We start from the raw sequence: 27959 nt of genomic DNA, 5'->3' as shown, positions 1-27959 counted from the left end.
AGTGCCTATTACATGCTATGTGCTGTACAAATACTATTTTATTGCCTCAAAGATAGAGTGGCAAAGTAGAAGAAAAAGCAGACCAAGAACCAGAGACTCGGGTTCAAATCCTAGCTCCATCGTTGGCTCAACAAGACCTTGGGCAAGCCACTTCCTTTCTCGAGGTCTTGGTTTTTTCTCATCTGTTAAAATAGGGAGTTAGTCTAAGTGATTGCTAAGATTCCTCCCAATTCTGGCATTTTGTGGCTTAATAAAAGATACAGCAAGCCACAGTGATTCTGAGTAGGGAGAGGTCCCTTCATGCTACAGAAAAACTTCCTAGAAAAAGGGGGAATTCAAGCTACGCCCTGAGAAATGAATAGGATTTCAATAATTAGAGGTTAGAGGAAGGGAAGAAAAACATTCCATTCATATAGGAGAATATAATGAAAAGTTTAGGATGGGAAAGGATAGGTAATACATGGGGAATAGTAGCCTCATTGGGCTAGAATGTACAATACATGAGGGCAGGTGATATGAGATAAATTGGAGAACTGAAGTCAGACTCTGAAAGGTTTGAATGCCAGGTTAAGAAATTTGAACTACATTCTATGGGCAGTGGGAAGGCTTAAAAGATTTTTGAACAAGCAAGTAATATAATCAAAGCTGTGTTTTAGAACAATTAATCTGGTAGCTGTGAGCAGGACGAATTAAAGAAGGCAGAGAATAGGTAGGATATTTTCAAGAGTTCAGATGATAGATAGCATGGGCCTGGCAAGATTGATGGTGGAGAGAAGGGATAAATGCAAGAGATATCATGTGTTTATGACGAGGAACATACAAAGGATGAGAGGTGTGGAACAAAGGACATAAAATAATATAAAGAAATGTAAGACAGGCCCTAACTGCAAGGAGATAACAATCTAGCTGGGGAAACAATATGCCCATGGACAAAATAGTTTTTAAAAATGCAAATTGGCTTTCCTTCATACAGAAAAAAAATGGGAGAAACATTCCCAGAATGTGCAAAGGGATACCATCAGGGGCAAGAGTTACATCGGGGGAGATCCAGTCTTGCAGAAAGACATAATGTGCACTGGACTGGACAGCTGGGATAGTGACTCCAGCAGCAATCCTTCCCGGCCATTTCAGTGGCTGAAAACTCCATCAGTCCTTTTGAACATTTCTATCAGTCATTGTGCTGTCATATAAAGGGAAACAGAGCCAGAAGAAATGGGTTTGCACACAGGCTCAGTCACTTCGAAACTGTGTGACCCTTGGACAAGTTACCACATCTCTTTTCCTCAGTTTACTCTTCCAAAAGGCATAGGCTGAACCAGACGAAATGTAAGGTCTTTGAGCGCCAGAATTCTATGATTCTATGTGTTTGAGGGGCAGAACTTACCTCTGAACCTACATACTAAGATCTGTTATGTTTCTGAGAGAGAGAGAGAGAGAGAGAGAGAGAGAGAGAGAGAGAGAGAGAGATACTCAGAAGCAGCTGCAGACAGGTCTGTTCGTAACTCAAAGTGGGGGTGGGGGCATTCAGTGGCCAAAGGCCACTGTCTGCCCCATGGTCCCAGAGACACTGACTCATACACTAGTCTCTAAGTGTTTTTCTTGCAAAACTTTGCAAACTTTGTTTATTTCTTCTTATAAGTGGTCACAAGGCCAATGGCTAAAAATGACATTCTCCTAACTGTCTTCATGTGAGAAAAAAAAGGAAATTCCCCCACAGGGATAGTCCCCATGGTCTTGAGGGGGAGATATTTTAAACCCCAGCAGCAAATGAGAGCAATAGTTCTCCCTGTCAAAATCAGGCAGGAGACATGTTAAATTGCAATTGATCTTTTAAAGGGCTTGAAACAGAAAAAATAAATAAATAGAACACACAGACCCAGTTACTGGGACTTACGTAAGTGTTTTCTCTGTCTGCTTTTTTTTATCTTTGTCTCACTTTCTCTTTCCGTCTATCTCTGTTTCTGTTGTCTTTCCCTCTGTGTCTCTTTGTCTCTCTCAGTGTCTCTCTTACAGTACAAAGTAGGAAACACAAAACGGAGAGAGTTTAAGAGATATTTCATTAAAAGTATTTTATAGAGTCCATCATAGGATCTATTAGCCTTAAAAGGTTACATGTAGTAAATGCTAAAAAAAAATATTTTATGATTAAATTAATTCCCTTCTTTAAAAGAAAGAAAAAATTGGCATGGGGGCAAGTATGGTATGATGGAAAGAATAGGGGCTCTGGAGACAAAGGGTCTTAATTCAAATCCTTCCTTTGTGAACCTTAACCTCCGTGGCCCTCAGTTTCTTCATCTGTAAAATGATGGAGATTGATTACATGTTCTCTTAGGTTATCAGAGTATAATCTGAATATAGGTTTTGGAGATATTGTGTTAGAGGTACCAGTAATACATCCAGGTGGAAATGTCAGTAATATCGGCATCTGGAGATGAAGGCATCAAGTTCGGAGAGTGGTCAGGAATAGAGAAAGATCAGAGAGTTATTGGGATTGAAATGTAACAGAAGGGCAGTGAAGTCACCTGAAGTCACAGAGCTAATAAGTGGTGAAGCTCAGACTACTCACACCTAATTCAGTGCTCTTTTGAAAAAAAAAATAATAATAGCTAACATTTATATAGAGCTTAGTATGTGCCAAGCACCGTGCTAAGTGCTTTACAATTATTATCTAATCTGATCCTCACAAACCCCTGGAAAGTAGATGTTATTATAATCCCCATTTTACAGATGAGAAAACTGACACAAAGAGCTATCAAGTGACTTGCCCAGGGCCACTCAACTAGCAAGTGTCTGTGGCTGAATTTGAACTCAGGCTTTCCTGACATGAGGTCAGGCATTCTTTACATTGTATGCAACTTAGTTGCCCTATATCAGGATAGATACACGTGTATGTATGTATATATGTATATATACACATATACATATATGTATGCACACATATGTGTGTACATATAGATAGGCAGATTACCATCTATACAATCAGATTCTCTCTCTCTCCTTCTCTCATTCTCTCTCTCCCTCTCTCTCTCTCATTCTCTCTCTCCTTCTCTCTCTCCCTCTCTCTCCCTCTCTCTCTCCCTCTCTCTCTCCTTCTCTCTTTTCCCCACTCTCCCCCCCCTCTCTCTCTCACACAAATAATCATATATGTACCACAGGCAATTTCATTGACCTGTTCCACATTTTATAGATCCCTTCCTTTCATTGACTTTAAAATACACTCAGTTCCCACTGAGCTCTTTTAAAGTCCCCATTAAGCAGTTCTCCAAACTTGTATAAAGAAAAGGTAAACAAAGTCAACGTGTCACCTCTCTGACCCATACACACATTCCAGGAGCAAGCAAGAATAACTTCAGGCTTATAACTGAAGAAAATGTTCATAGAATCACAGAATACAAGAGCTATAAGGGGCCTTAAAAAGTATCCAGTCATTTTATATCGAAGGTCTATAATTTCACTGGCATAGGAGCTCCCTACACCATCCTAGATGGGAACCCATCTAGAACTTAGTAGATAAGTCTTAGGGGGCTACCTGAGATTCAGAGAGGAGAAGTTACTTTTGTATAGTTAAACAGCTAGCTGTGTCAGAGGCAGGATTTGAACCCAGATCTTTCTTCCTCCAGGTGCAGCTCTCCATCATCTAATCCATGATGCCTCTCTAACCTCCATTTTACAGTTGGGGAAACTGAAGCCCAAATAGGTGAGACAAAGTTAAGGCCCTCACACCAAGTTAAGGACCAAACAAGGGCTCTGACTCTCTATACTGGGCCTCTTGACTCCTGGTCCAGGGCCTCGAACCCCACCCTGCCTGTCTCCCTTGTTAGGTGGCTTTCTGATGGATCTTTTCATAAAGAAGCTTCTAAGAATGAGTTGCAGTCCAAGGTGGGCATCTTCCAACACTGAAATTGGACTTGCTTATAGCTGCGGGAATCAGGCCCTGATTACACGGCGGCTTTTAAGAAGCAGGAGTAGGTAAGGTGGAGCTAGTTACCACACATGCACAGGTGCTCAGCCTGAGCAAGGCAAGAGGCTGGTTAATGACAGTTCTGAGTTTCCTTTGACCTGGTTCCCCTGGCTACCAATCACTCTGGCTTTCTCCTACTCATCCTTCTCCTGTCCCTGCTTCTCCCTCTGTTTATCCACCAGCTGGAATTTCCCATTCCCTATTTAGTAAGCACCATTTTCCATAAGGACTCCCCTTCTTTACACTGAGGCTGCCCATTTGGTTTACTTTCTAGGTCACAGGGGTGGGGAACCCCTGGCCTCAAGGTCACATGTGTCCCTCTAGGTCCTCAAGTGTAGCCCTTTGAATCCAAACTTCACAGAACAAATCCCCTTAATAAAAGGATTTGCTCTGTAAAACTTGGACTCAGTCAAAAGGCCACACCCAAGGACCTAGAAGGCCGCATGTGGTCCTGAGGCCACAGGTTCTCCACCCCTGTTAGGAGATCTCTGTTCTTAGATCTACAGTTGGCATCCTTTCCCTGTCCTTTACCTAACTTCTGGTGATTCATCAGCTTACTCACTTAACCCATTAGTCAGCACTAGCTGGCAGATGCTATAGTGGCATTGTCATTAGGAGCCTTCAGCCTTTCCCTACAATAATGAGGACAAAGCATCCCTTCTAGAAAACTCTCCCCCTGTTCTACCATGTCTCTATTCACAGCCTCCTGCTGACTGACTTTCAGCATTATTTCTAGGCATTCATGCCTAATATTCCAGCAGTCTATCAGTCTCCTCTCACTGAGATCATTTCCCTTATGACCCCCATTTTTTTTCCAGTTTCATCCCCTTCACTAAAGCCAACTTTTGCCATTGTCTTAGTTGAGACAGATTTACACAGTCTCCAAGACCTTTTCAGATATTCCCAATAGCTCTTCTCCATATATCTACACTACAAATTAACTTACTAGCTCAACAAACTCCACTGTTCCCCATTACCACCAGAATCAAATATAAAATGCCCTTCAGAACCTGGCCCCTCCCTAATTTTTCACTCTACAATCCCAGCTACACTGATCCTCCCACACGACCCTCCCTCTTCTAACTCTGTGCGTTTCCACTGGCTGTCTCCATGCCTGGCACATTTTCTGTCCTCACGTCTTCCTCCTGGCTTCATTCAAAGCCCAATTCAACTCCCTCCTTCTATAGGAAGCTGTTCCATCTTTCTGCTGGCTTCCCCACAGCTACTAGTGACTTCTTTGGAGATCACCTTCCACTAACACTGTATCTTCCATGTACTTATTAATCTGCATCTGTCTCCTCCTCCTCTCTGTTTTCCCCTTTTGTCTAAATATACTTATCCATATATCTCTATATTCCTCTTCCAGCACCTTATTTTATAATGCAAATACCTCTGTGAGGGGATACTGCTTTACTAATTTAATTGTATTTCTCATTCACATCTGTAGTGGGAAAGAATGGAGCACTGAAGGGTAGGAGATCTGAGTTCTAATCCTAGTACCATTATTCAATTGTATGTCCTTAGGTAAATTATTGTACATCTCTGGGTATCTATATTTTAAATTAGTGGATTGCACTGCAGGAGTTCTTCACTTAGGGTCTATGAACTTGTGGGGTTTTGTTTTTGTTTTTAACATTTTGATCATTGTATTTAATACACTTGTAATCCTCAGAAGTGTATCTCATGGCTTTAGAATATTTTTCCAAGAAGAGGTCCACAGGCTTCACAAAACTGCCAAAAGACTAGATGATCTTTAAGGCCCCTTATGATTACAAAATTCTGAGTCTATGAGGAGCAAAGGACCCTGTTGCCCAAAATTTATCTCACAGAAGAAGAGACCTGACATGGTCTTTGAGAATTCTCACACTATTGAAGTGTCACCATAGGGCATTATACAGAATAGAAGCTTAATGAGTGTTTGTCTTTGGTTATCAAAATATTTTTATTGCGATGCAATGTGGCACCTTGAGAAGAGCCCAGGATTTAAAATGGGAAAACTAGGGTTTGAATTCAGGCTTTGCTACTCACCTTGGGCCGATCACTTCACTGAACCCAATTTCTTCATTGGTTTGCTGGAGAGGGCAGAAAAATACCTGTATCATGTATTTCATAGAGTTGTTCTGAAAGTCAAATGAGACAATTCGTGGGATCATGAATTTAGAACTAAAAGGAATCTATAACGTGTCAAGTTGAACCTCTCTTTTTTTCAGATGGTGAAACTGAGGAAGGTTAAAGTGACATGTGCAGAGAGACCTTGCTAGTAAGTAGTAGCAGGGTCAGGATTTGAACCCAGGTGTTCCTTACTCCATGTCAAGCCTTCTTTCCAAAGTACCATATGCTTGTCAACCATCATTTATTAGCCACCTGCTATGTAAAGCTTTAGGCTAGGGGTTGTATGGGAAATTGCTATGGTGGCTGCAAAAAAGCTCCACCAATATGTGCCATGTAAAAATAAGGAGCAATTAAATTAGTATTAGAGATCTGGGAGGTTTTACATAGGCATAAGGGGAAGGGAGAGGATGCAGCTCAAGGACAATTCCAATATATGCCAATATAGGGGCAGCCAGGTGGCGCAGTGAGTAAGAGCACCGGCCCCAGAGTTGGGATGACCTGGGATTGAATCCGGGCTCAGATACTTACCACCACACCCAGAAATAACTGGCCGTGTAACCTTGAGCAAGTTACTTAACCCAGATTGCTTATAAAAAAAATATATATATACATATATATGTATATATATATATATATATATATATATATATATGCCAATATTTTCCTTAAAAAGTCCTGAGCAGAAAATCACACTTGGACATTGCAAAAGGTCTCACACCCAAGTCTGCTCATAGGTTCATAGACTTCTAGTATTTAAAACTGGAAGGAAACTTCCTTCAATAATTCCTCGTCCAGCTCCTTCCTTTTACAAGTGAGCAGAGACCTAAAAAGAGGTAATGACTTGATCTGCTTGAGATCATACATCTAGTTAGTACCAACACCAGGATTTTAACCCAGGAGACCCTGGGTTTCAAATTCAGGGCTTTTCCCACAAGTTTCTTTGAAATTCTTGTCGCCCATCATTGCATTTCAGGGTCTCCCACCCACCCACCGTCATCTCCCTGGCCCCAAGTGAAGGTAGGAGATGGTGAGCTCATCCTGCAGATGACCTTTCATTTCAGCACCTCCATCAACTCCCATGGTCCAAACAGGCAGGTCTGCTCCTCACCAGATCCCCTGGGTCAGTGTACATTTTCCATGTTTTCTTTCAGATGGAGTTAGAGGGTTGCAGTCAGGCATGTAATGAGGCCTGAGCCCAGGGAGAGAGAACCCTTAGGGGAGGAGGCACGTGCAAAAGATTCAGAGCTGGGGAGGGAGCTGGCCTTCAGTCTGTCTCCCTGCCGAGGAAATCAGTTTGCTGTAGGTCTGGAGGAGGTCGTGCTTTTTCTTTCAGTCATAACCGACTGAGGTTCTACAAACATATGTGAATGTCATGGATCCCTTCCTGAATGAGGCAGATGATGAAAAAGAATGAGCTGTGTACAATTCTTAACAGGCTTTTGAGGGCTTTTTAAAAAAAAGCCATTCAAGTGAAATATCAAATTTCTGAATATGTTATCATCATCGAATGTTATCAAACATCCTGAGTGAGGCCCCTAGCTCTCTTTTAAATACCTGGTAAGGTGAAGTGTAGAATGGAACAAGTCTACAGGACATAAAAGTTAGAATAGATTCAAAGATCTATAGAACATCAGAGCCAGGAGGGATCTAAATGGGAATGAACCTTAGGGGTAATTTATCCACTCCAATCTCTTTCTTTTACAGATGGGGAAAGTGAATCCCAGAGAGAACAAATTACTTCCCAGTTAGTGTAGGAGTTGAGACTGGAATGCAGGTCTCCAAATTCTCAATCAATTATTCTTTCATTAGACCAAAATGCTTCTTGTTATCTGTTAAACCTAAAAAAAAATTAATAATTTTACTATGGCTACTTTGAGAAATGGAAAGATAGCACATCTGGGCTAGAAACTTTTCCTATCTTAGAAAAAAGTTAGAATTGGGGCTCTGCTGCTAAATAGTCACTTCTGATTCATCTCTTCTCCTATTGAGTTCTATTATTTAAAAACCCAACTGAAATATCACTTCCTCTATGAAGCCTACCCAAACCTACCTCTAACATCAATAACAATGAGGAGGCTTCAACTAAAAGGTCTCTAAGGACCCTCTGGACCTAAAATCTATGTTCTTACATGCATGTGACTCCCCTCCACCCCCCAGAACACATACAGCCCTTTAGCTGGCTCCCCCTGAAGCATTTATCCTATAAGTACTGTATATTATAGTTATTTCTTTTTTGTCTCATACCCTCAAGTTAGACTATTAAGTTCCATAAAAGCAAGGATTTTGTCTTATCCAAACTTTCTACGTCCCCCAGTGCTAAGCAGGGCACTCTTAGCAATAATGTAGGGGCTTAAGTAATGTTTGTCAAATGAGTTAGTTATGTAACTTTCAGTAAGTCATTTCCCCTTCTAAGGCCTTCAGTTCCTGTGCCCACATCATGAGGCAGTTGGACTAGATCAAGGCATCATAGATTTTGTTGTTGTTCAGTCATTTTCAGTCTAACTCTTCATGACCCCATTTGGAGTTTTCTTGACAAAGATGCTGGAGTGGTTTGTCATTTCCTTCTCCAGCTCCTTTTACACATGACAAAACTGAGGCAAACAGGGTTATGTGACTTGCCCAGGGTCACACAGCTAGTCAGTATCTGAGGCCAAATTTAAACTCAGGAATATGAAGATAAAAGAAAATCCACTTTGCCACCTAGCAGCGCCAATCATAGATACAGATTTAGGGACCTCAGAGGACATCTATGAACGAACGAATGAAAAATCACTTATTAAGTGCTTACTAAGTGTTAAGCATTGGAGATACAAATAGTAAAGGTCCACTATTTCATTTTATGGATAATCTCTCAAGTGTTTTCGAGCCACAAAGTGTTATGATCAACTGACTCTCACAGTCCTCCCATTCACAGCATAAAGGGGAAATAGTGAGGAATCTAGTTAAAAGAACCAATAATTCTTCACTTGAAACTAACGTGACATTTTCATTGTGATGTAAAGAGAGGTGTACTGAAAACCTTGGAGAACGTCTGCCCTTCCTAAGCTTTCCAGGCCTACTTTCAGACAAACTAATTCTGGATAATTGTCTCTAATTAGTATCTAATCCAAATCATATCCGCCCTTCAAACCACCAGTCCATCGCTGGGCCTCTCTTTCCTGGCATTAATCCGACTACCGTCGGAGACAATTCACAAGTTTTTACCAAAGGAGGGGGAGAGTTGTGAGGGGGAGGGAGGCGTCACATATTTGTTCAGGGCTTTGTTGGTATTTGTGCCTACACGCAGAGCAACAGTCCTTTCTACTTTGTTTTTTTTGTTTGTTTGTTTGTGGAAAATTAAATAAATCGACACAATTCTGATCCCCACTGCCTGAGACATAGAAACCCATAGAGTTAGACCCATCCTGATCTATAACCTACATATGTCTTTATCCTAAATAATACAAGCACAATTTGGGGTACTCACATTTTTAAAAGCAACATAATTAAGCAGAAAGAATTCAGAATATGAGCTCAAACACTATGAGGAAGTCATTTCAGCTTTCTGAGCCTCAGTTTCCTCAGGTGTTATAAGAAGGATAATAATTTCTTCAACCTCTACTTTGGGTTCTTTTGAGGATCAAATGAGGTAATGTATGTAACATTTTTAGCAGGCCTAAAATTCCACCATAAATAACATTTATTCATATCATTTTCATTACTGAAATCAGGCTAAGATACTTAAGAATCTACAGAATTTATGAAGATTAAAGGAATAAGGAAAGGTTAGAGCTGAAAAGGTCCTTAGGAACTAGAACATAGACCGTCAGAGTATGCACAGTGCTTTGCATACAGTAAATGCTTAACAAATGCTTTTTTTTTCATTCATTTATTCATTCAGAACTGGAAAGGGCCTTAGAACACAGAATGTCAAAGCTAGGGGAACACTTCTGATCCAAACACTCATTTTAGAGAAGAGGAAGATGAAGAGTAGTGATTGTCCATCTACCTAATAGAAAAGGTAAACAGACAAGATTCTATTCCCTATGTCTGAACCCAGGGAAAAGTCATACTGTGGTCCAACTCTCCTTCATGCTGAATATAATTTTTTTTTGCTTTTTGGAGGGCAATTGGGGTTAAGTGACTTACCCAAGGTCACACAGCTAGTACGTGTTAAGTGTCTGAGGCCACATTTGAACTCAGGTTCTCCCGACTCCAAGGCTGGTGCTCTCTTCACTGCGCTACCTAGTCACCCCCATCCTGAATAATTTTGCAGATTAAATTAGGTTAAAGATTAAACTAAAAAGAGAAAAAGAAAGTTGAAAGAGTAGTAGTGGGCATCAGGATCAACCTCTATCTTCCCCTCAGTTTTTTATTTGGTGTTGGAGACAGGGGAGATTGTAGGTAGATTGTATACAACTGTTCCAACTGGAAGAGACCTTCTACAGCTCAGTTCTGCCACCTCTGAGCTGCATGACCTAGGACGACTCTCTTCCCCTTTCTGTACATCAGTTTCCTGCTATATGACATTACTATGATCTCCCTCCTCATCGCCATGATTGAATTTAATCTCTTCCTTTTGGAAATAAGAAAACTAAGTCCCATGTTGGTCTCAAACTTTTTCTAATATCGGTGTTCTCCATCAGCTTTTCCATAGGGTATTCAGCTGGCCTGCCCAAAGCACAGCATCCAGAGGTCTTTCACCTTAACGCAACATACAATGGGGAGGGCTTTGCACTGTAGAATTCAACTCCAAACCTTAAAGCTCATTTTTGGAACCATCATCTCTGGCAAATAAACTTTTAATAAAGATTCTACCTTGACCCAGACATGAAGCAACTAATAATACCTACAATAATAATCATAGATTAAATTTACATAGCACTTTATAGTATCTTATTTTATTCTCAGAAGGCAAAGATTACTGTCCCTGTTTTATAAATGGGTAAACTGATACAGTGAGAGGTTAAATGATTTGTCCCAGTTTACAAGAGTAAGTAGCATAGCCAGAATTTGAACCCAAAACACTTGACTCTGAATCCAGTAGGAATGAATGACTAGGTCACAAATTCTAAAGTCTCATTAATGCATTTTTAACACCATGAGACTGATTGCACCAGCAGTTTAATTACCATGAAACCAGTTTTTACCATAAAAATCCTCCTCTCTCCCCCTCCTTTTCTTTAAAATAAACCTGAATGAGTGAATGTTCGAAATCCACATGGAAGGCAGAAGAGTTCATGGTGTTAAAAATCATTAATCATCTTGAGGTCAACCAGCGCTTTCCCTATTTCCTCCTCAAGTGCTGTCTTGAAGCTGATCTGCAGCCTAACAGGTTTTGTATTGCTTAGTTGTAAAGAGTTCCTGATGAGTTATTGTTGGCACTCAGGCCAAAACCTTGAAGGCCCAAGTCCTTGCAAAGAAAAAGCAGACCCTCTCTTTTACTCCAGCCTTGTCCAACAGGCAGAAACAGAGCACGCATTGTACACACCCGAGAATGGTCTGTAACCTCTCTCCACTCTCAACTGGGACACCAGGAAGAGCTGGAGAAAACTGAGCCTGCTCACTTCTGAACTAATGTCACACCCCAAATTTCAAGAGCTGAGAAACAATTTACCCTTTTAAAAAAATATATTTTAAATACTCATAAAATGCAACAGGAATGTCAACCCTACCTGTCTCACAAGGTAGTTGTGAGGAGCGCATTTTGCAGTCCATGAAAGTGTTTTATAAATGTGTTATTATTTTCTCACCCCTTTCACATCCATGATCTCATCTGATCCTAATGGCAACCCTGTGAGATTATGTGAGTCATATGTTGTTGTCCCCATTTTACAGATGAAGAAACTAAAGTATAGTTAGACAAAATGATTTACCCAAGCTCACACAAGAGCTTAATGAATAGCTACAACTCAAATTCAGGTCTACCAACTTATAAGAGCAGGATTCTTGTCATTGCTCTGAACTCAGTGGAAATGGTGATGGTGACCTTCAACACTTCCTTTCCTTCTTCTGGACCTCATCTGTAAAATAAGATATAAGACCAGATAAATGATCCATAAGGTCTCCTTCTTTAACTACAGTGCTATGAAAATATGCAGTCCCACAGATAATCTTCAGCATAGATGGCCTTCACAGCCACCTCCATCAATTGAATGTAAAAGCCAGGGGAAAGATCTCCTGGAAACAAACTCTCCCCTACTAACCTTGCATCTATGCCTGAAATCACATCCTTTTGTGAATCAGTTTATCAAAAGAACATTCCCCACCCATCACCTTCTCTGGAAAAATAGAGCAGAAAGACTTCCATAATGCATATACTGTTGTATCAGGTATATGTGACTGGGAATCAAGAAAACCACAATCTGGGAAGACTCAAAACTTGAAAGTCACATAAAGACTCATGATGGGATTAAGGAGCCCGCAGCCTGTTAGCAAGGATGACTGATGCTGAGAAAAGGCATTCAAGATATCATCAAGAACATTTGTGACCAGAAATAATAGGTGGGTCAAGAATAAGGGATGACAGATGAATGGTGTGCCTGAAAAATAAAGAGAACCAGGGAGGATTCCCTCATGTTGGACAGATCCTTTTTTTGGAGATTTGTGGGGAAATACGGGTAAAATTTTCAGAAAAGAGTCTGGTTTTGAAGTTTAATTTTAATGAAGGTTGAGGCGTTAGATATTTCCCAGGTAAGGTGCCCCATAGGGAGTCTTGGCAAGATGAAAGCTGCTGCTCTTTGGATTTGAGTTTGTCTACTTTGGAAATCCATGAGGAACATAACCATAGAATCACATATTCTTATCATTGGAATAAACCTGAGAGGTCACATAGCCTACAGCACCTCCCTGAAGCATGAAGCCCTTCTCCAACCACCACACCAAGGGGCCAACTGGCTTATGTTTGAACTTTTTTTGTTCATATGATTTTAATACAAAGTTCAGTTACACACATGTACAAACACATGCATGTACACATACTTCCCAGATGTAAATATTCAAATATATCCTCTCTTTAGTTCTCTCATTTACATCCATAAAACTGCCATTATCATTTTATAGTTTCTAAAACCTTTTTACATAACCTTTTATATTTCATTTGAACCTCACAACAACCCTATGAAAAAGGTAAGAACAACTCTTACTATTCCCACTTTAAAGATGGGGACATAATAATAATAATAACAATAGATTGCTACTATACAGCTTTTGCCACTTAACAAAGCACTTCCTTCACAATAGTCCTGTGATGTGGGGTCCAAGGAACTTCAGTAAAGTTGACTTCATTACAGAATTAGGATGGCAACTCAATTTCTCTTGGCTCCGTCCCTTCCTAGTTGAGTTCAGGGGCAAGTCATTTCATCTCCTGGGCCTTGGTTTCCACACGTGTGGGAGGCAGTGGAAAGAAGGATGGACGATGAGTCAGAAGACCTGGGAGGGGATCTCAGCTCTCATACTTGTCAACTTTTGTGACTTCAGGCTCTTTCTACTGTACATGGTTGTCAAAATTCTGAGTAGGCTGGGACATGGTTCTAAGCAAGTGGGAGCCATATAACTACGGAATGTTAGGGATTACTCTAAATTATTATTAATTAGATAAATGAAAATTAAAGCAACTTTGAGATATAATCTCACACCGATCAGATTGGCTAAAATGATAGAAGGGGGAAATGACGAATGTTGGAGAAGATGTGGAAAAATTGGGACACTAATATACTAATGGTGGAACTGTGAACTAATCCAACTATTTTGGAGAGTAATCTGGAAATATGCCCCCAAAAGTTATAAAATTGTATATACCTTTTGACCCAGTGATAACACTGTTAGGTCTATTTCTCAAGATTATCAGGGAAAAAGGAAAAGAGCCTCTATGTTCTAAAATATTTATAGCAGCTATCTTTGTGGTGGTAGAAAAAAAAACTGGAAATTGAGGGAATATCCATCAATTGGAGAATGGCTAAACAAGTTGTGGTATATGATTGTGATGGAATGCTACTGTGCTATAAGAAATAATGAGCAGGTTGGTTTTAGAAAAACATGGGAAGATTTGCATAAAATAATGAAGAGTGAAATGAATAGAAGTAAGAGAATATTGGATATAGTAACAGCAATATTGTTCAAAGAAAAACTGAATTACTAAGCTATTCTGAGTATTATAAATATTTAAGTCAACTACAAAGGACCCATGAAGGAAGACATTATCCACCTCCAGAGAAAGAACCGATAAATAGAAGAACTCTTGTACAGTTTTACATATTTATATGTGTGTCAAATGGTGGCCTTCTTTAGTGTGGGTTGGGGAGGGAGATGGAGAGAGAGCTTGGAACTTAAAACGTCACAAAAAATTAATTAAATTAAAAAAAAAAGAATATTAGGGCTGAAAGGGAACTCAGAGGTTATGTAGCATAACACCTTCATTTTACTGAGGAGGAAACTGAGGCCCAGAAGGGTAAAGTGATTGGCCTGAAATTATATAGCTGGTGAAACAACCTTTATGTTTCTCCTTTAAAGCCTAACTCCAATGCCACCTTTTCCAGAAGCCTCTCTTTAGACCCCAAAAGTAGCAAAGTTAGTAATCAGGAGTGCACTGGAGCCAACTTGAACAAGCTCAGAAAAGCTGATTGTTAAATTTTCAGTGTAAACATTTATACCTGGGAAATCAGCAAATGATAATTAATAAATTAATCAGGGTTTGACTGATTGTTTTGTTGATTGTCTAGTCTTAAAAAAGTGATTGAGAAAATATTAATAATACCCTAGAAAAATGTTAATAATTTTAAACTTTAAAGTATGTCATGTGTACATTTTCCCCCAGAGAACCTGTTAAACATTTACCAGCATGTCATTTTTTCTTATCTATATTATTTTGTATTATAATAATTATTTAGATAATTTGTCAGATTTTATGGGTTCAAATATCATCTCTATGCAGATGACTCCAAGTTCCATGTATTTAAACCTAATCTCTCTCTTGATTTCTAGTCCCACATAACTAAGTTTCCAATTGGATGCCCAATAATGATGACAAAAATAATGATAATGGTGATGGTCGTTATAGTTTATATTTATACATTTATTTAAGGTTTGCTAAATATTTTATGTATATTATTTTATTTGATTCTCATAACAAGTTAATAAAGTAGGTACTAATATCATTCCACTTTTTCACAGATCAAAAACCATAAAGGTGGAATTTGGATCTTCTTGCCTCCATTAGTCTTTATTATTATTATTATTATTAATTATTTTATTATTTTTTATTAATTATTATTATTAGTCTCCATTTAGTCCATTAGTCTTCCCATTACACTACATTGCCATAAGCAGCTCAAGTTCAACATATTCAAAATGGGATTCTTTATGCCCAAACCCTTGATATTTCTGAAATTGCCTATTGCTGTTGAAAGCATCACTATACTTCCAAGTCCCCAGGTACATATCCTAGGAATCATCCTCATCCTTGACTCGTTCTTCCTTACCCCTTCTAGACAATCAGGTATTATTGTAGAGGGAACCTTGACAACAACTCCCTAATTTCAAGCCCTTATCATCTCTCACCTAGACTACTGTGATAGTCCCATAATTGCCCTCCCAGTCTCCAGGCTCTCCCTTCTCCAATTCATTCTCTACTCAGCTACCAAGTTGATGTTCCCAGAGTACAATTCTGATCCCATCACTCCCCTGCTCAATAAGCTCCCATTACTCCCTCTTGTCCACACTCATCTATTTAGCCTTCAAAGTCCTTCACAAGTTGACTCCTGCTTACCTTTCCAGGTTTTTACCCACTAGTCTCCTTCAAGTTCTCTACCTTCCAATCAAACTGACCTGCTTATGTTCCTTATATACAATATTTCATATACAATCTTTGTACCTTTGCAAAAAGCTGTCGCAATTACCTAGAATGGACACCCTCCTTCCTCCCTAGAGAATCCCTACCTTTCTTAAAGGTTCAGCTCAGAGGCTGGCTCCTACAGGAAGAAGCCCCAAGTTGCTAGTGCGCTTTCCCAAAACTACTTTGTAACATATATATATATACACATATATGTGTGTTCATATAAAATGTGTGTATACATACACATACATATATAATATATACATACATACACACACACACATATATATACATATATATATATATATATTTGTTTTTTACTTACCTGTTGTTTTCTCCCATTTGTCTTAGTATCCCAAGCACTTATCACAGTGCTGGCACACTGGAGGCATTTAATAAACAAATAAATATTTTGAATGAATGAATGTTAGCTACATTGGTTTTATATCATCATTATATGTCATTATCCCATTAGAACAGAATATACTTTTCATAAATAAATTCCCTATCTCTCTCAGAAGCACACAGTAGGGTACAAATAACTTTGTCACGTTGTGTTGCTTGTACTGTACTGCATTATATTGTAAAATGTATATGAAAAACAAGGTCTTTTTAAACTCTAAAGCAAATGCCAACTGGCCTGGAATGGAGACTAAGAATTTCACTCACTTCATGACCTCTCAGTGAAGAGATGCCACTTCAGAATCTTCTAAAGAGAGCAGAGTTAATATTCAAGTAAATTAGATGGGATTTGGTAAGCACATTACACCCCTTCTTGGTATTTTAAACATAAGTTCAGTGTATGTTTTTAAAACCTGAAAAGAAGCAGGATATGGATAACGTGTTTTGACATAGCCTGCGGGGAGCAGTCGAGACTGGCAGATCTTGACTTTACAAATGTAATTGCTTTCCTCAGGCGATGGTTAATCTCAGCCGGCCTGTACTGCCGGACAACCTCTCTACCTGGACAGCAGCCCCCACTTCCCTCCTTTTCTGCTGTGCTGAGGGTTGGCTGACCCTCACCCAGGAGAACTCAGGAAAGGAAGCCAGAACATTGGGAGACTCGTTTAGAGCCTTCAGATCAGCTGCAAACGTGCACTGGGCTTGGTTTTGTTTTTTAAGCAAATCAGTTCAACTGTAACATTGAAAGGCCTACAGTTTCAAGAAAAACATTCCTGGTCCATTTAGCACTGGCAGTTTGGCAACTTGGCTTATACCAAGTCCATTTCAGTCAATTAAAGCTGGTCTTCAGAACATAGACAAAATAGATGGCAGCCTGTGGGTGGGACTTCACCATAAGGGACTGGAATAGTCTCTGTGTGTCTTTAAAATCTCTTTCCCTCCTGATCAGAGATGGCTAAAATTCATTTAGCAGGGGAAAAGAGAGCTAACAAACAGAGCTAAGGATCAAAAGGCAAATTCACTTGAGAATAAAGTAAAAACATTTATTTCTATAGTCCTTTACAATTTTCAAAGGACTTTGCTCATACAGTTCTATTAGACGTTATTACCCCCACTTTATAGATGTGGAAACAGAGGCTCTTAAGAGACTGGGTCTTCAAGGCTTATCCTCAAATAAATATCAATGTTAGGATTTGAACCCAAATCCTTCTGACTCAGCTCTGTAAGTCTTTTTAAAAATATATTTTTTTATTTATTCTGTTAAATATTTTCCAATTAAATGTAAAAAAAAACCAACATTCTTTTTCTAAAAATTTTGAATTCCAAATTTTCTCCTTCCCTCCTGCCCTTCCCCCATCCATTCCAAAAGCAAGCAATATGATTATATAAGTTAAGTCATGCAAAACATTTCCATATTAGACATGTTGCAAAAGAAAACACAGAGAGAGAAAATTAAAGAAAGTTTTAAAAGTATGCTTCAATCTGCACTCAGAGTTTATCAGCTCTCTCTCCCTCTCTCTGGAGGGGAATGGCATTTTTCACCTTGGGTCCTTTGGAATTTTCTTGGATCACTGTCTTGATCAGAATATCTAAGTCTCTGACAGTTGGTCATCCTTTTAAGATTGCGGTTACTGTATAGAATGTTCTCCTGATTCTGTTCACTTTACTTTGCATCTGTTCATTTAAGCCTTACTGGGTTTTTTTTAAACCATTTTGGTCATTATTTTTTATAGTGCAAAGTGTTTCATTACAATCACATACCATAATTTTGTTCAGCTATTCCAAAATTGAGGGTCTTCCCCTCAATTTCCAATTCCTTGTCACCACAAAAAGAGCTGCTATAAATATTTTTATACAAATAGGTTTTTTCCCATTTCTTTGATCTCTTTGGGATACAGATCTAGTAGAGGTATTGCTGGATTAAAGAGTGTGCATAGTTTTGTAGTCCTTTGGGCATAGTTCTAAATTGTTCTCCAGAATGGTTCGCTAGTTCACAACTCCACCAACAGTACAATAGTGTCTCAATTTTTCCACATCCCCTGCAACATTTGTCATTTTCTTTTTCTGTCATGTTAGCCAATCTGATAACTGTGAGATGGCATCTCTGAGTTGTTTTAATTTTCATTCATCTAATCAATATTGATTTAAAGCATTTTTTCACATGATTATTAATAGCTTTGATTTCTTTTTCTGAAAACATTCTGTTCATATTTTTTAACCATTTACTAATTGGGGAATGGCTCTTATTTTTTATAAATTTGGCTCAGTTCCCTATACATTTGAGAAATGAGACCTTTATCAGAGAATAATTAGGCAAAAAATATTTCTGTTTCCTGTTTTCCTTCTAATTTTAGCTATCTTAATTTTGTTTGTTCAAAACCTTTTTTTAATTTCATGTAAGCAAAATTATCCATTTTACTTCCCATGATCCTCTCTATCTCTTGTTTGGTCACAAAAATTTCCCTTATCCATAGACATGATAGATAAATTTTCCCATGCTCCCCTAATTTACTTATGATATCACCCTTTATGTTTTAATCATTTATCCATTTTGTCAGTTCTCTACTCTTTCCACCATGATGAGCTGCTTCCTTAAAAAGTAATAATAAAAGTAATAATTCAAGTACTTTGTGTTTGATTTTTAGATCTAGGAAAGGCCAAACCTCCCCTCAAAAAGCAAACAATGTCCTACAGGAGATGAGATATGTACAAAGATAATTATAATAGACAAAATGGATTATAGCAAATGCATAAGAGGTGCTCAAAGTGGTAGGAGATCCCCAAGGAGGGAGAAAGGTAGCACAATGAATAGGGCTTAGAGTCAGGAAAACCTGAATTCAAATTCTCCTTCAGTCACTTAGCAGCTGTGTGACCCTGGACAATATAACATGTGTTTTGCTCAGTTTCTGTATACATTAAATGCAGATAATAATAGCACCTATCTCCCAGGGTAGTAGTGAGGATCCTGACACATAGAAAGTACTATATAAATGTTAACTATTATTTAAATTATTATTACTTCATCACCACTCCCTTCAACCTACTTCTTCCCAGAATAAAAATGGAAATGGTCAAATTGATGCCAGCTAATAACCATTGTCAGAGTTTATTCTTCCTCATCGTCACCCTACCCGTTCTATTGAATTCTACTAGCATTTTTAAAGTACCTGCCACATGCTAGGACCTGAAGATTCAGCAGCATGGTAGAATGGGCAGAATACTGTGATGCTGTGCTCAAATCTCACTTCTGATACTTACTACCTTTATGACTTTGGGCAAATTACTTAGACTCAGTTTCCTCCTCTATAAAATGAGGGGGCTTGGCTAGATGGCTTCTGAAATTCCTGAATATGTCAGAAGGTAAGAGTTATATAGGTCATCCTGACTCCAAGACTGTCCCTCTATCCACAATTCTCCATCTCTCTCTGGAAGGAGGAAATTTGCAAAGTCCTCTATCCAGTCTTTACTCTTGGGTTTTCTGTACCTTAAGTATCTTTCTCTTTCCTCACCTCTCCTTTTTCATGTATTTTGTCATTATATTATCTCCCATTTGGAACTAAAGATTACCTAGAATAAGGACTACATCTTATTCACTGTTTTATCCTTTTCAGAGTTAGCACATCTTGAATATAGCAGGTATTTAGTAAATTACTATGTAGAATTGAATTATAATGTATTAATAGAATTAATAACATTTATTAAAGTACATAGTTATGTTCTCAGCTCTGTGTTATAAGTGTACCTTGATGACATGGAAGAATTATGTTTAAGCTTATTAGGAGCCAGCAGTGTGATACAGCTGCTGGAAAGAAAAGATAATGAACTCTTATGCTGCATTGAAAGAGATAATAATCTCAATATTCTCTCTTCTTGTCAAAGCACATCTGGAGTTTTGTCATAAAGTCTGAGAATTGGAAGGGAGCTTAGAGGCTGTCTAGTCATACCTCTTTCCTGAAGAGTGTGTCCAGAAGAAAGTGGACAGGATAGCAAGAGATCACACGAGGACCACTGTTTTCAAGAATCTGAAGAGTTATCATGTAAGGGAGGGAATTTCTTCTGTGATGCTCTAAATGGAAATATTTTTTATTATGGGTAGAAGTGGGGCAAGATGGGGGCGGCTAGGTGGTGCGGTGAATAGAGCACCAGCCATGGAGTCAGGAGTTCAAATCTGACCTCAGACACTTAACAACAACAACAAAAGAAACTAGACATGTGACCTTGGGCAAATCACTTAACCCCAATTGCCCTGTCTTCCCCCCTCCAAAAAGCAAATTTTTTTTTAATTTAAAAAAATAAGTGGGGCAGGATGGAGGTAAATTGTAGAGAGGATCAAATTCTGGCTTAATAAAAGGAAATTATATTAGTCTGGCATGACCTTTTCTTATTGTAGCCATGCTGCTTCTTAGGGATAAGCATTTCCTTTTCGTGTTGTTCAGGATCATAATATGTTCTAGCCTTGAAGTCAAGGTCACTGGCCTTTCATTCTGTTCTTGCTGTTTATTTTTTTTTCCAAATCATGAAAACAGTTGTCCTTTTCAATCCCGTGACACTCTCGCTGTTCTTCATAATCTTTCAAAGATCACTGACAGGGACTCAGCAGTCTTAACCAAACAGCAAGCATTTATCAAACCTCCACCATGTGCCTTGAGAGCTGATGGTTGGGTTTTGCCTTTCTCTGTGTCCCTATCATTTATCTCAGTGCCCGGCACACAGTAGGTGCTGTGTTTATTGAGTTGATATGACTTGGCTCAACTTGACTGAGGATGTGGGATATCTGAGCCAGGTAACTTGATCTCATCAAGAGTAGCTTTTTACTAGTTCCTTACTTGGATTAGCTGCTAACCCTATTAACCATTCTGTATTTTCAAGTTCAAAGATCACTCTCCTTGGGGAGGGAAGACAAGAAACAAAATAAGATGGGGAGCTCTGTTTTCTTTTGTTGTTGATTATCATTATCTTATCTACCCTGAGCAGTTCTATTCTTTCCATGATCTTGGTCTTTCCACCAATACAGCTGAACTGCTTCAAGAAAATAAAACCATAGAGGATTCTGGGAACATTGTGAAGTAGGTCAGAAAATTCCAAGCTCTCCAGATTTCCTCCACACAAATAAGACAAATAGCGCCTCAGGGCAAACATAGAGCAGTAAAAATAAACAAGAGTTGGGGCAGAACAGTGGTCTTCCTGGGACAACCAGAGAAGATCTGAGGTTTGGTCTCTGTGAAGTGTAAACATTTCCAGGCTAGTTCTGCTGAAACAGCAAGCAGGGAACCCTGGGGCTAGCTGGGTTGGGATGTAGTCTCAGGCCCAGACACACAAATTTTCATCTCCCAGACAGTGTGGGACAGTGTGGGGAACTGGGCATCTGAGTAGGAGAAGATTGAGGGAATTTCTGCTAACAAGGAATGCCAGACTCAGCTGTGCTGCTGAGATGAGGCCCTGGGCAAGAAGGAACCAGCATATGCCCAGTGAGTGCAGAAGCAGTGGGGCAGGACACTGCTGGCTGTCCATACTTACAGGAGGGCAGAGTTCTTGGTTTTAGTTCTAGACCAGAGAGGAGAACTAAAGAAGTCCCTGAGGCCAGAGGCACCATACTCTATACCCCAGGACTAGAGTTATTTACAATTACAACCTGTTATAATTTTTTTTTTTAATGAGGAGGCAAAGGAGAAAGAACCCAACCATAAAAAGTTATTATGTGAGTAGATAAGAACAGGGTTCTTTTTCAGAGGAGGATATTGAAACAAGAAAAGCCTCTCCTACTCCAAACAGTAGTATCAAATGGTCACCCACCTAAAAAGGATTCATAGCAGAACTTTAAAAAGACTTTAAAAATCAAATGAGATTGAGAAATTTTTTTTGAAAAATAAGAACAATCCAAGAAAAACAAGATTATGAAAAGAAAGTCAACCAACTAGAAAAGGAGATCCAGAATCTTAAGGAAGAAAATTACTCCTTGAAAGAAAGTAAAATGGTGTGACTAGGTGGCACAGTGAATAGAACTGGCCCTGGAGTCGGGAGGACCTGAGTTCAAATCTGGCCTCAGACACTTAACACAAAAAACTAGCTGTGTGACCTTGGGGAAGTCACTTAACCCAAATTTCCCTCCAAAAAAAAAAGAAAAGAAGGGCATGGTGACCAAAAAAATAAAAGAAAGAAAGTGAAACATCTCATAAGAAAAACAACTGATCTGGAGAACAGATCAAGAGAGTAAACATAAGAATATCAGACTACCTGAAAGCTTTCATCAAAAAAAGAATTTTGATGCAATAATATAAGAAATAACTAAAGAAAATTGTCCTAAAGAAAAAGAGGGAAAAGTAGAAGTAGAAAAAAATGCACTGATCACCACCTGAAAAATATCCTACTAGGAAAACCTAGAGGAATATCATAACTAGATTCCTAAACCCCCAGTTCGAGGAGAAAAGATTACCAGCAATAAGGAAAAAATTCAAACATGGCAGAACCACAATTAGAATCACACAAGACCTAGCAGCAGTCACATTAAAAGATTGCAGGTCTTGGAACACTATATATTAAAGAGCAAAAGAATAGGGATTATAGCCGAAAATATCATACCTGGAAAAGTTAAGCATAATCCTGAATGGAAAACAAAATGGATATTCAATGAATTGCCAGACTTTCAAGATTTTGTTGCAAAAAGTTCTAAAATAAATAGAAAATTTGACATACAAAATCCAAGAGAAATATAAGGTAAACATCAAAGACTAATTACAAGGGACTCAATAAGAATATACTATTTGTATTTTAGATGAGGAAATGTAAATTGTATATCTAAGATTGTTGTTACTAATTGGGTAGTTCAAAAGAAAGATTGAGGTAGAGCTGAGATGATGTGATACTAAAAAGTAAACCATCTAGAAAAGGTAAAAAGAGTAAATATCACATACAAATGAGGTGTGAGAGGAAGAACAGACACAGTGGAATTAGATGGGGGAGGAGGGCTGATAGTTCTGAAACCCTACTCTTAGGAATGGTTTTAAGAGAAACAATACATATAGACATACATACTTATATACATACCTATATATAGTCATAAAACTCTTCTGTGTTCAAAAAGAAATAAAAGGCTAAGGGGATGGAGAGCTGAGAAAGGATAAGGGAGGGATCTTTGGTGAGGGGGATAGGTCAAGTAATAGGAGGGCAAGGTAGCAGGTAGAAATAAAGTAGAAGAGTCAGGTGGGATAGGAAATAGGAGATACACAAAAATATAAAATATAGATCAGGAATAGAATTTATTAGGGGAAAAAATAAAGGTAGTAATCATTTTCTCAAAATTAAAGCTCAAATAGATTTGATGCAAGGAAAAAAACAGAGAAACTATACTATATGTCAGCCATTGTTTTAGACAATATTGTTTTAGACTATTTAAAATAACTAGACAGTATAAGGTTGGTATATTGCTGTGGTGTAGGAAATGAGGATTTGGTGGACTTAGAAAAACAGACATATGAAGGAAGATGTTATCCTACCTCAGAGAAACAGAGGACAAACAAGCATAGTATGATATTACATAGATGCATATGAATGTATATGTCTGTATATGAGTATGATTATATATAGATATCTAAGTATATGTATGTGTATGTATGTGTATATGTATGTATATATATACACATACACACATACTTATATATATACATATATATCCATCCTTAATTGTAGCCTTTTTGGGGGACAGTGGGGAGGAAGTGAGGAAAGAAGAACAAAATAAAAAGTACACAGCAGAGAACAAAAGAAAACTTACAAAGAAGCAAAGAAAGGATGGACAGCTAAGTATTTAGTATTTATTATTTAAGTTTTCTTGAAATGGAAATTTATTACTGTATACTTTGAATCTTCTCTTACATCCTGTTGTACACAAGGCAATGGTTTTTTTCTTTTCTTATTTTGTATTAAAATTTTACTATTTAAGTTTACAATTTATAATGTTTCTTTTTTTCTTATTGCATATTTAATTTTAAAACAAATTACTTTTTAAAAGTGATCTTCCTAAGAAGAAAGAATACAAAACCAATCCTCTTTTGAGGTCATGAAAACCCTAGCTTTCATGACCAGCCTCAGTTCATTCTGGGTTTTGCCAATCCTAACAATATACTTTAAGGTAGAGACTTCCATTTTACTTTTGCATCCCCAGTGCCTGACAGAGTAGAGACATGAATAAATAAATGTCTATTGATTGATTGACTGATTGTGTTCAATTCTGAACATTTTAGGAAGGACGCTAATAATCTAGACAGAAAGTGTTCAGGATTCAGCCTTAAATCATGCCACATGAGGAACAATGGAAGAAACTGGTATTATGGGAGATCAAACAATAAGCCCAGACCCTACAAACATGTACAGAGTGCCATTGATGCAGGACATGCTTCTAAGAGAGTTATGATGACTGGTAATGGAAGTGTCCTGAAGATACTTTGGAATATGTGTCAATATTCTGTAATTGGTCCAGGTCTGCTAACCATACTGCCTCTTCCACGGGTTACAGTTGTGTAACAAGAAATAGGAGGGAATTCAAAAGGACCCAGTCTTTCTTTCTTAGTTTGAATTCTCTCTGGCACAAGACAACATCCCATGAGAGACAATGAGCAAGGGGAGAGGCCTAGGCAAGGGCATGCTGTGCCTGCCAAAGGTCAGAGAGTCAAAGGTGATCTTCTCAGCACCCGGAGAGATGATGCCCTAGTGACTATGTCAGTCATGGGATAATGAGTGAATTGATGTAAATGTGTTTCTAAATGAAAATGTAAGTGTTCTTGAATATCACTTAATAACTGTTTTATTGAACATTTTATATTTATTAATGTGCACAAAGAGTGTGTTGCTATTCTGTCTCTAATGCAAAACAGATGGACCTGACAGAGGTAAATGGGAACTAGAGGGTGTGGCCACGCAAGATTCTATTTTCCCGGAAGGCTTTGAACCAGGGCCAAACCAGACCCAGAAGTTCCCATTCACCCCAGACTCACACATATGATATTCATTAACAAAATTGCCATGTTCTTTTCTGCAGAAAGTGGTTCTGTTATTATAATAAAAATGTGTCTATTATGAATAAATTCCCACCTACGTGGTGGGTAGGAAAGATAGACAGCAAAAGTACAAGGATTGAGGGGAACAAGGAAGAGATGACCTTGCTAATCCAAAGGGACAACTACTGAGTTCCCTCCCTTCCGTCAAGCACAATGAACCAGTCTAGGACAGGCAAAGGTTGAAGCCAGAGCCCATGGATAAGAGTTAGCTGCAATTTATTGAAAGGGATTTGGGGATGGGGGGTAGGAAAAAGAAAGTTGATGTTTCAGAATCAAAAGTTGAGTAATAATGTGCAAAACTGAAATCCATAAGGAACCTTAGCAATCATCTCATCTATTTTGAAGATAAGAAAACTGAAGTCCCGACAGTGACTTACTTGTGTCTTACTTGTCTGTGGTCACACAGGTAGTAGATAGCAAAGGCAGGATTCAAAGCCATGTATTCAGTCTCCAAATCCAATGCTTTTTCTACTGCTTTAAATTAGGCACTTGAATATTAGAATTACCACACAAAGAAGGTAGGAGCTTGGAGGGGCAAATCAGATCCAACGCAAAACTTAGAATCCAGAATCAATAGGGGTGTGTGTGTGTATGTGTGTGCGCGCGCGCACGTGTGTGTGTGTGTTTATCTGTGGAACTTGTGGTGAAGAGTAGTTTGAAAATGAATTCAAAAGTAACCACAGATAAACAGAAACATAAGAATATGTCTAGACCTCTATTCAATCACTGAGAGAAGTTTGCTGTGCTCAGCACCTGCTCTATAAGCATGGATTATGGACTAAAACGCCTAAGCCATCTTCTCTTCTGCTTTTCAAGGGGATAGTGCTGTCAGATGCCATGATCCTCACAATAATGGGTCCTCACAACTAGCACCCATTATCCAGCCATTGCTATTTACCACACAGAAGAGGAAAAGCCCTCAACGAACTTCTATTCTGTTAGAATTAAATTATGTAGGCATGCTGATATAGGGCAATGTGTCAGACTGTTAGACTGTTAGACTGGTTGGTTGGTTGCTGTCTTGCATTCTCAAAGAGGACCAAAATGACATCATTATGTGTATGTATGTATGTGTGTGCATGTGAGTGTGTGTATATGTATATACATATACACACATTCACATACACACACATAGGTATATATAGTGCACTCTCTCTCAATACACTTGGCTACTAGACGTTTCTTCTTGGATGTCCCACCAGCCCTTCAAACTCTATCTGTTAAAAAATCAAACTCACTAGGTTCTTTTCCAGATCAGCATTATAATTCTCCTAGTAACCCATCATTTTCCACCCAGGCTGCTTTCCTAGATTTCTTGATCTCCAGAATCTAATCATTCTATGGAATGAAATAAACTCTGAAGTTCACTGCTCTTGAGCATTTCCTACGCCTGGAGTCTCTCCTTCCCTCTGATTGGAGAGGGTGAAAGGTAGACATTGGAAAGCTTCTTCTAGGTGGTTCACCATTTAAGGAGGGTAGCCAGGGAATTAATGTCATCATTTCCCTCTTGGTTGCTTCTCTGAACTTCTTGATCTCCAGAATCTCTCCATTTTGTAAAATGAAATCAACTATGAAACCCATACATCCTGAAATAATTTTGCACTCTAGTTGTAGAACTTCACCATTCCCACCAAGCCAGATATCCTCACCCCCCCCCCACCAATACTTTTCAGCTTCTTTTTATGTGTTGTCTTTTCCCATTAGACTGAGAGCTTGAGGAAAGGGACTGTTAATGCCTTTCTTTGCAACTACAATGCTTAACACAGTGCTCAATCCAGAGTAGGCCCTTAATTAATGTTTATTGACTATTGAACCCAGGTTTTAAATCTTAAAGTCATTTTTATTTATTCACATTTCCTGCATATCCTACCTGTATTAAAGTCTTATTTATTTCAGTTTTAAGTGACTCTTGAATCTGATTCTTTTCTATTCCTCTTGCTCCTACCTTTCTGCTAAGGTTATTGAAATAGCCTCATAATCGGTTTCCCTCTTTCCATTTTCTTCCTCATCCAATCCAACTGGCTCATTGTTAGCGGGTTAAGCTTCCTAATAAGTAGTTTTGATTCTGTAATTGTCTTACTCAACAATCTTTAATACGTTTCCAATCGAATGAAATTCTTAGCCTGGCATTCAAGGTTCTCTACAATCTATGGCCAATTTAGGTTTCCAAATGTATCTTTCCCTACTCCCCTAAATTTAGCACATTGGTGCTTAATGAATGCTTATTGTCTTGACTTAATTATATATCCCCAATTCTCTAGGCAAAGTAGCCTACACTTCCCTCCAAAACATGCCTTGAGAATTCTTACCTCTGCTTATAGATTTATAGATTGGATAGTAGTTCATGGTTCCACCCTCCAACCAGAGGCAGAGGGTAGTGATGAGGCAAAGTACCAAGGCTGATGAGATCTTACAGGGTAATGAGTTTATCCTAATAGTGGGCTTTCTGGGGAATTGGGAAGCCAGTCAGAGAAGTTCCAGAAGAGTGTGACCAAGGAAGAAATGAGGACGTACAACAATACTTATAGCAAGTCATTTTCTTGTGGCAAAGAACTAGAAACTAAGGGGTGCCAATCAGTTGTAAATAACTGAACAAATTATGATATATTTGTGTAATAAGAAA

At 38.6% G+C, this 27959-nt stretch overlaps 1 protein-coding gene across 1 annotated transcript in view; it reads right to left on the bottom strand.

Annotated features, from left to right (window-relative positions):
* Positions 1–11664: 11664 nt before the first annotated feature.
* RAB28 (RAB28, member RAS oncogene family) overlaps positions 11665–27959 on the bottom strand; it is a 211587-nt gene continuing 195292 nt past the window's right edge. Inside the window, exon 7 of the mRNA XM_069069739.1 lies at positions 11665–12075. Within this exon, the coding sequence (XP_068925840.1) occupies positions 12019–12075 (57 nt within the window). The 3' untranslated portion in view covers positions 11665–12018. The remainder of the gene's footprint in view (positions 12076–27959) is intronic.

This window comes from Petaurus breviceps, unplaced genomic scaffold, assembly GCF_028583685.1.
Source record: "Petaurus breviceps papuanus isolate PSGF00001 unplaced genomic scaffold, PetGlider_PUasm1.0 140, whole genome shotgun sequence".
In the NCBI taxonomy this organism is placed as follows: domain Eukaryota; kingdom Metazoa; phylum Chordata; class Mammalia; order Diprotodontia; family Petauridae; genus Petaurus; species Petaurus breviceps.
Note: the sequence above shows the minus strand (reverse complement) of the source record. Positions and strands in the feature narration are given on the sequence as shown.